Raw genomic sequence first — 11,450 nt, forward strand, 5'->3', positions numbered from 1 at the left:
GGGGGATGCCTGTTAAAAGCGCAAACGTTAATATTAAATTTAAAAGAACGCGCATCGCGGATTTCTATTTTCCGTATAAATTACTTTAAAAAAAATTGTTTTTAACTTTGGAACTGGTTTTCCCTGCTATGAGTCATCGAACTATATATTTTTGTAGAGCGTTTAATTTCCTACAAAAATATGTACCACATTTTTTAGTTAGATGATTCATAGCCGAGAAAACAAATTCCAAAGTTAAAAAGAATTTTTTTTCTAAGTATTTTATATGGAAAATAGAAATCCGCGATGTGCGACCTTTTGAACTTAATATTAACGTTTGCGTTTTTAACAGGCATCTTTTGACATCCGTCCGAAGGTATTGAAAAAGGGGCTATTAAAAAAAGTAAGTAGATTTTTTTGAATCAGTCTAGCGCATGATACAATAATATTTAGAAGGTAGTTTCACTTCTTCTTCTTATCCGCCATGTTAGCTATCTTACAGAAAACGTCTTTCGTATTTTTTGTAGTACATACATAAGTATAAAATTTTCTAATATTTTTTAATAATTTTCTTCATAAACAATTATGAAAAAATTAACTGCTGCTTCCGTGGATATTGCAACACACGCAATAGATGTAAGAATACAGCCGCCTACTTAAATAGTAGGGCTCGCTTAAATATGTACATGAAGATGTATGGAGGTGCGCACACTACACCAACTTAATCACGGGGCCGATTAAATCCGTGATGTGCGATGGATCTAAAATATCTTAAACGAGAAATATTGCCGTCACATTATTGTTTTTATGATTTTTATTCATGTGATTAGCAGTGGCAAGAATGTATATTTTAATTACGTATATGTATATTAAAAATGAAATGATCAGTTCTTTACATGTTCTGTTAAAAATATCTAAAATAACATGCGAAAATCCCCAAGATCTCAATCGTGGCAGTGGCCACATTGCATGTTTTTCTCAGACACGGTTTATGTCAAAAAATTTGAAGTGAAACTACCTTCTAAAAATTATTGTTTTATGGTCTAGCATATATACATACGTATATATGTATGTATAATAAAAATATTACTTACCGCTTCGGGCATAAGCTGACGGTACGATCCTGAGCTTTCAGTACTCTTATGTTTCAGTGGCAGCTCTTCGCGAATCCAAGGAAAATCTGATTGCACGATGTGTATAATGCTTTCTGATTCATCAGTAGAAAAACTATCGAAACTATGGGGTTTTGATGGGGAAAATAAATTTAAATACGAGGGAGATAATCGCAATCTACAAAAACGTTCAATGCTTCCACTTTCGAAGTCTGAACCACTACTCATAGCTAGATTAATGGCACCGTCAATCAAATCTTTCACCGTTTCTTTGGCTAAACGTTCCACTGGTGTTTTCCAACGCCGTCCAGGCACGGCTTGTCTTATTAGCTTTCGTATCAAAGCTCTAATCTCGCGTTCGCTTTCGGGACATTCGCATGCAAGACAGGAGCAGGTCGAATTCTCCTCCGAACTGAAGTAGTAAAGGTCGAGATCGAAAAGACGATCGACAAGTTCGTTTGCCGCATACGACCCTATGTCGTAAGGTTCTAGTTTTTCGAATACATCTATAAAAAGCATCTCAATGACATACTTCACTGATTGCTTGGTCTCGACTGCTTTTAGAATATCATCTACATTATTAAATATTATCGTCTTGAGGTTATGACGCAAGGAGTAATAATTTAATGGGTTTTGTATGGCATAAAATGAATCTAGCCAACGTTGTATGTCCGCATCAATAACTCTTGCCATATCCAATACTTCAACCTCTGCCTTTTCATGAGAAATATTCGGAATGTCTTTTTCCAAAATCATATTAAGATAACTGCGACAAGAGTCGTAGGAATCAATATATATTTGTTCATAGATTTGACGCATTTCATTTTCCTTTTGTCGTAGTCCAGCTTCGGCAGCCTCGCGGAGCCAACGTTCCTTTTGGGCGAGCATAGTGATGTAGTGCAGAAGGCGTTGTTCTTGTAGCCGACCCATTTCCTCGGACAGGAAACGCATAAGCCATCCAATGGTGTAGCCTTCATATTCTTGAATCATGGCCTCGAGGTCCTCGTTATACAGTTCTTCCATAAGATATTGTGCTCGCTGCTTCTTTGCTTCTATCGATTGGCGGAATTCCGTGTCGTCCGTACGTTGGAGCTCTTCTTCGTTTACTTTATCTTTAGTTACATCTTCAATGTCATTAGATTCCTCGACAATATTTTCATTTGCTTTTATGGGTTTTTTTACTTCATCCTTTACCTTTTGTTTAATCTTTTGTATAAGACACTTCGGTACTACTTTCTGCTTAACTGCTTGTTTGCGTAAACTCTAAAATTTAAAGAAATTAGTTAGCTAGACTTTGTGGAATTTGGAATACCTTGTGTCCCCTCTTACTCACCGTAAGTGTTTCATACATCTTTTGCAGATTTTCATCCGAGCAAAAGTTTTGTTCGATTTCCAAAAAGCGCTGCTTGGGCTTCGCCCATTCTTTAAGTTTGGTGAACGAGCACACTAGCTTGCTAAATTTGACGGCGCGTTTCTCTAAATCATCCATACGTGCTTCGAACTCCTCGCGTCCGCCCACAAAGTGCCTGCGTGATGGATTGACGCCATAACGCAATTCCGGTCCATAGAACTCTGAGGTGGGAGTTCCAAGTTGGCTGAGTATGTTTTCTCTCCTCCAGCATTTTGGCACACGACGACGTTTGATTTCCAGTTGACGCATTTCTCTCTCATACTTCAATTGGTTCTTATACAATGAAGCATCGCGCCTTGCGAGTATTTGATCGTAACTACGTTCAATGCGTGTTTTAGAGGTCTCTTGAATTTTCTGTTCGCGTTTATTGAACATACCAATGAGAATTTCCAATCGCAACATCTGGCATTCTTGTAAGTACTCCTCGCGCTCGATCCAATGTTCCCATTCGAAAGCCTGTAATACAACGCCGTGCTCGGATTGTTTGGCTTTTACCTTCACTTCGTCTATTTGCTGTCTAAAGTTCTCTTTTAATGCTCTTGCAAAAGCCCATCTTTTGCGCGCACGTTCCAGTACTTCGACTTGATATAAGCCGGGAGGACCATCACCGGGCAAGATAGTTGGCAATTTGGAAAGCTCTATTTGTTCCAACTCATTATCTTTATTCGACACCTCAGGAAGAAACGGTAATGTTTGGGTGGAGGACTCACTTGGTACCAGAAAATGTCGCACATCATTGCCCAGAAATAGTCAACCAAAACCGAAAAAATAGTCATTTAATTCAAATTCTCAAATTTTTCTGTCAAGAATGGTCTATCTAATACAATATATATAACGTCGTTTAAAGTACAAAACCGCGTATCGTCATTCTGCAAAACCGCGTAACTGACATTGGCTGCCAAAAATTGGATTTGCTTACACGAACTCTTGGCTTAATCCTTAACCATTCGTCCTGAAATATACCAGCCAGAAATGCGATTGCTTTATAAAAACGAGAACCATTTTGAAATATGAATGTTTTTACTCTCTAGAAAATAATTTATGCAACCTCACATATGCGGTTTTGCATTATCTTGATACGCGGTGTTGCATTTTGGTGATACGCGGTTTTGTACTTTAAACGACGATAAGTATGTACATATGTATTTTAATTTCATATTTATTTGAGAAATGCGAATTTGCTGATCTAACTTATTGAAACCAAGCTCTAAATGGCCTTGGTGTTAAGCAGTATATCGTCACCTGAAATGCAAAAAAGACGTAACAACATCGCAACTGGAATAGAAATAGTCGTGACTAATATTATTATTTTTTTTATAAAATGATGAGGGGGTTGTAATTCGATGAAATCCATCATATAAATCAGGGACGGTAATCATTATGAGTAAAATAATTTAAATCAGCATTTAATCATTACATATGTTATGATTTTTATTTTCTCGCTCAAAAATAATAATGAATATTGCTTTAAATTTTTTCGCTAAACGGAAATGAATATTACTTGATTTTTATTTTTTCGATCACAAATAATGATTATTTTATGCATTTTATTTTTTCGGTCAGAGATAATAATTATTATTGCGTTTTATTTCTCCACTTCAATATAATGATTATTTATAAAATTGAAAAGGCCATACAGACGCAACTTACTGAAATTTCGACCTGAAAATTTTGGGACTTATTCCTTTTATTAGGGTGTCACTACCTCTGAAAAGGATACGATAGAAATCACGCTGGTATAGCTTTTGAGGTTTTTGAATGATCATTATTAAGTGAAAAAATTAAACTCAATAATAATTATTACCTATCTTTGAATGAAAAAATAAAAATCATAAAGTAATCATTATTATTGATCGAAAAAAATCAATTAATAATAATTCCCTTTGGTTAAACTCGAAAAATAAAAGTCTTTGTAAATTGGTGTAGGACGTATTAACACAAATACGTGAGTATAGTTAAAATTGTTTTACGACGATTACAACTTCTTGATTTTTTTGGTTAACATTTATAAAATAATGATTATTTTCCGTCCCTGATATAAATCAAAAAGTGAATTTTGAATTTTTTATTAGTTATTAGTTATGACTTTTTGCATTTCAGTGATGATGTTGTTTCGTCTTTTTGCATTTCAGGTGACGATATGTATATTATTTTCTCTTCAAAGCTTTCTTGTAGATTGTGTTCCCCATGCATGAAAGATAGATGATCATCCCAAAATTACGAGTACCGTTAGAATACAAATTTCGAGGGAAATAACACCGGCCATAGTGGGAGAAATGAAGAAAAAGCTGGCCAATATTACAAAAATCAAAGTTGTCCGACTGTTTCAAAACATGGTAATTTGTCAAGAGGAAGGTCCATTGCGTAGTGGATGAAAAGGATAAGGCACAAATCTTATTCACTATAGCAGTGTGAATTTGCTATTCTTACTAAAGTTTTATGCTTCTTTTCTCATTGGCTCTAAAATTTTGCTTCGGAAATTTGATTTTAAAATAATGGTTAAAGCACTCAATTATTTTTTGCGGCATAGAGAGCGTTTCTAACGGTATCTTAAATAATCTAAGTAATAACCTTCAAATTTTTGACACAAGTAAATATATCTAAAAATTAATTGTACTTATAAAATATATAAGAATATCTTTTTATTTGATTTTTGAAAAATTTGTGATCTCGGGAGATCGGGCTATTCTGCACTTTGAAGATAATAGCAATAATAACGTACTTCAAGAATTCAAAAAGAAAGTAACCAGATTCGTCCAAGTTCTGTTGAAATTCACGATTGAATAGTGCGATGAAATAATAATAGTGCTCATGGAAAGCTTACTCAGCCAAACACCGATTTTGGTGCGGCAAATGTTAAAGCTGATTTTGATACACTTTATTGTGCTGAGTACGAATCCGTAGGTATAAAGTTTGACATTTGGGTCAAGATGCAGGGATAGTATTTTCAGAGACAGTATCCGAGATAGATTTATTTTAAGCCTAAGTGGAAGGTTTTATCTTTGCTAGAGTTTCTCAAATATTGCAAATAACACGATTTTTTGACACGTTGACCTCGTTTTCTCAAAATGTGGACCAGATGGAAACATTATAGTACTTACGGATTCGTAATAACCACAAAAAGTCTATCAAAACAGCACTAACATTTATTGAACAATAAAAAAATATTGGGAAAAAAAGAAGTTGTTCAAATCAGTTTTTTTTTGTTCTATAAATGACTATAAGTGACCTTTGGGTCAAGATGCAGGGATGGTATTTTCAGAGACAGCAGTCGATAGTTCTAGCTTTAATTTCAGCCTTAGTGGAAGGTACTAACACATTTTGTTTTTTTTTTGCAAGAGCTTCCTAAACATAACACTTGTGAGTTTTTAAAAAATACTATTATATGGAAATTGGCGCATTTGCGGGCGGATTTTGTTTATATTAACACCTCATACTAATATTCATATTATATATGAAGCCTCTGGGTTAATTTTTAATATACACATATGACCAGCGTTTTCGTGATTTCTCCCACTGTGCGCCATTAATTTAATAATAAAAATAATAATAATAATAGATTGGCGCTTACACATACGTTAGTGTTTGGCCGAGCCATTAATTTACTTAAATTAAAATTTCACCTATTTTCTTACATCACAACGTAACGTCCGCAGCATCAGAATTTGCTCATATACATTAAGTTGCCCAAAGGATTTTTTTATTTGAAATTTCAAGACCCTCCCCCCTAATTTTGCTCCTTTTTATGAAAAATATTATGGCCTATTTTTATTGATTTTTTAAAAATCATTTAGAAGTCGCGACTTGTCATTTTAGGCCAGAAAACACTGTTTTGTAGATCTATCAGTTTTTTAATGACTACACAGGTTTACAAAAAAAAAAGTGTATGCATCTTAAACCAAAGCTATATATCCCTAAGTTATTCGACATGCTGGATGCGAATCCGAGGTCCGTTAGCCTCCATCACGTCAGGTTCGTAGCCATTTGAAGGTCAAGTAGGAAAAAATTCATTGAATAAACCTGAAAATTCAATAAAATTCATCGGAATTTGACCTTGGGTTGACCTTGGCATGACCTCCAGATGATTTTGAGGAATCAAGGGACCTCCAAACTCCGTTTCAGTGACAACAAAAACAATTTTTAATTTTTTTAATTTTTATTGAATAAATTTTATGTCCTATTTGACCTTCAAATGACCTCCCTCGGAGCTGACATTATTGAGGTTAACGGACCTCGGATTCGGGTTCAGCGAATGTAAAACCTTATGTATTATGTATTTTCTGGTTTATTCAATGAATTTTTCCCTACTTGACCTTCAACTGACCACGAACCTGACGTGGTGGAGACTAACGGGCTTCGGATTCGCATTCAGCGTGTCGAATAACATAGGGATACATATATCGGTTAGGTTTAATATGCATAAGCTTTTTTTTTTGTAAACCTGTGCTATTTTTGTGAAAAGAGGATTTATAGACCTTTAAAATGATGTATAATAATCTATTGTCAGACTTGGATTGTTGGGATTTTTCTTCGGGCGAGTTCTTTTGACCATCACTAGTTTCGACAATTTCAAGATACGTAGTACTATCTAAAATTAAATCTATTTTCAAATAAACTGAGATACCCATTATTTGCAATCGCATACAAATTGTCGAAGTTAGGCAACTTTACTTAAACACGGCTTTGAATTTATACGTGTGTATGTACCGGACTTTCAGATATTTTGAGCAGTCTGGCTAAGGCATTCATCAATATTTTTTTAAAATTTATATATACAATCGCTCTTTAGCGAAAAGGTGGTTTTTCAAATCATCAATATCATATATGCGTATCTCAAAAACTACTTAACCCTTTCGGTACATCTTTTTAGATTCGGGCTTTAAAAATAAATTTTTTTTATTAAATGATCGTTAATACATAATATAATAACATTCAATTTAATTTTTTTCCAAAATGCGATTCTAAAGTGTTTTTTGGAATGATGCCATATGGCATCATTTGTACTAACTGGTGTAAAAAATATGCAAAGAATTTTTAATATGGTATTTTATTTTATTCAAATCAAATTAAATAACACCACAAAAATTTAATAAAATAAGTTGGAACATGCATAGATTAATTAATTCATTTAAAAAATTTACGAGTTGCAGTTTCCCCGTACAAATATGTCGTTATTTGCTGGTGCGGATTTCAGCTCCTTCAAATATTATTGATGCCATATGGCATCATACACATTTAAAAATATACCACGCGTTTATTAGCACTTTTTTAAATTAAATTACAAGTTCTAACAATATTTGACACTATTTTGGAGACTATTATATATATATACTATAATTATTTATTTTTAATTTATTGGGTTATTTGGTAAAATATAGTATTTTAATGTAGGTAATGTAATCTACTAAGGATAAAAATAACAATACCGTATTAAAATATAGTTTATAAAACTTCCCATTACAGCGTCGCATATAAAAATATAACTGGGTGGAGCGCGTGTATTTAATAAATACAATCTAAAATTTTGTAACTTGTTATTTATAAAAGATTTATTTTTTTTATTGCCGGTTGGATGCTTGTAGGTCATATAGATCGACCTTTGAGAGGTCACTCATCGGTGAAACGTGTTAGACGTCTTGTTAGTTTAACCTGTTTTAACAAGTTGGCCCAAATCCGCCACTGCGCTGAATGCGGACAAAATTCTTAAAGGCTGTGTCAATAGGCCAAATAAAGCGGTTTGTCCTTTCATTGAATTTCTTGAGGACCATACTCTATTGCAAAATACATATCTGGGGACTTTAATTCTGACTTATAATAATAAGTTAGTGTTTAGCCGAGCATCTCCTTCGATTTGTGGTGTGCGCCTTGATGTGGTCACACTAAAGGGAAGGACATACAGTTTTGCGCCGGACGGCTGTTTTTCATGACAGAATACAGTTGGAGGTTTGCTATTGCCTGCCAAGAGGCGACCGCTATTAGAAAAAAACTTTTTTTTTTGTTTTGGTCGGAAGCTGGGGTCGAACCCAGGACCTGCGGAATGGTAGCGCGCACTGCAAACCGCTACACCCCAGCGGCCGCCTTACTTACTTCGCGATAATAACTTTACACTAGATACCCTACACATTTAACTTAAACATCTAGTACGCTTATCGATATTTAACTTGTTATTGATTACTCTGACATCCTTCTCTACCAATTATATGCGCCTAGTTTATCAAAACACGACTTAGTGTTCCTTATTTACGATTTCGAAATCTTAGTCGTAACTCGCATTTATATCGTGATTTGAATCATATAACAATGCATTTGAGATGTAGGTCAAAGCTACTGACGGGGGCTTAGTACGCAATTTGACATCAATGGGTGATCAAGTAAACTTTTAATAATGCCTTATTAACCTACTTTCTAATAGCTTGTATGGATGTCCCTCTTGTCCAAACGCCTAAAACACAATAGCAGGTTCAATAACAGGTTTAACCGTGATTACTTATAAATCAACGTAACTCAGCATATAAGAAATGGAAGCTTTCAGAACAGATATTTTATACACAGCCTATTTCAGCCTATTTTCATGTTGTACTCGACCACAGCTAGAACTTACACTCGGTTTTCGTCGGGTGTATTTCGTGACTTTTTTTGTAGCACCGTGTAATCTTTTAAAAGTAAAGTGTCTACAAACGAACCGCAGTACCAGAAACACTGCTAACACTCTACCCGGTCAACTAGATCGTCACAGCTGGTTTACTCGTATTCGAATGCTTCAATATCCCAGCAGTAATTCTTTGTCAATACTATTCGCCTTTGGAATAGTCTTCCATCCGCATTGAGACGTATTAAAAGTACTTTGCGTATAATATAATACCTATACCCTTTCAATCTTTATTTTTGCTATCAAAAATAATGTACATCTAAGAGGCAAACTTTTTCAGTATATTGAACTTCTAATTATGTAATTGCAAATGTGTCACCACTAAAATAGATCCAGCACTTGCACTCAATGCCCTCTATCTGGCATTGTCTTAGGAGGATTTTTATATCAGAATCTCATTTTTGTGAAAAGTGCAGATAGAGGGTATGGAATATCAGTCCTCGATATAGCCAATCAATGTTGTGTTGAAACTTATAAATAAACTAGTAAAGAAGTATAAGTTCGGACGAAACCGAACTATATATACACTCAGAGAAGGAATCAAGTTTTTTGTACTCTATCTTAGCATTTAAATCGGATTAAGATTGAAGATACTAAAATAGAGAACACAAATCTTATATTAAGAATGATATTTTTGAGTTCCAATTAATGGAACTAAGATCATGCAAACTTAAAAAATTAATTATATCATTAATTTTTTCACGCGTCTTTTTGTGAAAATATTGTTCATATACATACATCTAACATTCTAGGTCGAAATATGAAAGGTTGTGATAACTAACCCAACCTTTTTCTTTATAATGTTTCTTAAAATAAAATACTCGTACTCATAACAGAGAAGCCTCAAATTTGATTTGAGTACGAAATTCTTATTACAAGAATGCAGTTTCATATACTTAAATCCAGCTAGTTTGTTCTTATTTTTAGGCCGACATTTTTCCCTCAGTGTCCCCGGCGCAGGTATCAAATATCGTCGCTTCAATTTTCTCTAAACTACCTTTGCATGATAAGCAGGGATGTTTTCACTGATTTCAAACGTTTTCAATGATCCGCTAAGTCAGACTTAATAATATAATTAAACCAAGTTTGGTAGACATCGATAAAGTGGTTACTGAGATTGTAGTCATATTGTGGGCGGTGACACCTTCAATTCCTAAAAGTCTATTGTTGAGAGATTGTTGTAAGTATTAACTTAGAGTAAATTAGAATCCTCAGTTGTTGAAATATCGGAGTTTTAATTTTTCTGAAATTTACAGTTACACGGGAAGCGGGTGTAATTTTAGTCCGATTTAAATAATTTTCAAAGAATTGCTTTTCCGTACCAAGGTTATTACGTGCACTGAGTTTGGTCGAAATTGATAAATCGGTAACCGAGATACACATTTGTGGTCGTGAGTGGGCGGCGCCGCGCCCATTATTCAAAAATCTAAAATAATATAATCTTCTGTTAACTTGTTATTGCCACAATCGACTTTGAGTTTATTAGCTTCAGTAGTTATTGATTTATCGCAGCTTTCGTGTTTCTGTAAATGACCGTTATATGAGAGGTGGACCCAATTTTAAAGATTTTCTACTCAGTTTAAGTTGTGCAAAGCTCGTACCAAGTTTTGTAAGGACTACCGAGATACAGCCTCCCATCATAAGTGGGCGGGGTCCCGCTCATTGTCCAAAAAGTTCATAATAGTATTATTTTGTACTAAAATTATACTTCGCATACTAATTTACAACAATTTGGACGTAATATTTAATAAAATATCGCAGTTTTTGCATTTTTCGAAAATACAGTCCGATTTCGCCCATTTTCAATACCAACCTACCTTGGATAAAGGGCAATCCAAGTACCAAATTTCATTGAGACGGACGAGCAGATAGACATGGCCTAATCGACTCCTCTTTTCATTCTGATCCTTTATGTATACATTTGTCTAATTATAGCTATCTCGATTCGTTTTGGCTGTTACAAACAACCGTTATGCGGACAAAGTTATAATACCCTTGTGCACAAGTGCGCTCGGGTATAAAAAACCCATGGTATTGCCCGCGAAGCAATGATGTTGATTTAACCTTCGGCCCTAAGCCGCATAAAATAATTTTTCATCGGCTTGATGACAAACAGATTTAATGCTGTTAAATTTTTGTAGTTTTATTGACGCCAAAAAATAGTGTCCCGAGATTTCGAAAGTATCGAGTACTTTGGTGTCGATACTTTTAAGGATCGGGTATTTTGCAGAGTACTTAGTACAAGCTGACAAAACTTTATTCAAATTAATCCTTCATCTCTTTCGGTTATTTATATAAT

General features: G+C 34.5%; 1 protein-coding gene across 1 annotated transcript in view; it reads right to left on the reverse strand.

The window, feature by feature from the left end:
- Nucleotides 1-11,450, reverse strand: part of LOC118741511 — a 15,656-nt gene that overhangs the window by 3,390 nt on the left and 816 nt on the right. Inside the window, exons 3-4 of the mRNA XM_036473510.1 lie at nucleotides 2,425-3,211; nucleotides 1,074-2,354 (exon numbers count right to left, since the gene is read on the reverse strand). Of these exons, the coding sequence (XP_036329403.1) occupies nucleotides 1,074-2,354; nucleotides 2,425-3,211 (2,068 nt within the window). The remainder of the gene's footprint in view (nucleotides 1-1,073; nucleotides 2,355-2,424; nucleotides 3,212-11,450) is intronic.

The sequence above is a fragment of the Rhagoletis pomonella genome, unplaced genomic scaffold (assembly GCF_013731165.1).
Source record: "Rhagoletis pomonella isolate Grant_MI unplaced genomic scaffold, Rhpom_1.0 Rhpom_scaffold_00006, whole genome shotgun sequence".
NCBI lineage: Eukaryota > Metazoa > Arthropoda > Insecta > Diptera > Tephritidae > Rhagoletis > Rhagoletis pomonella.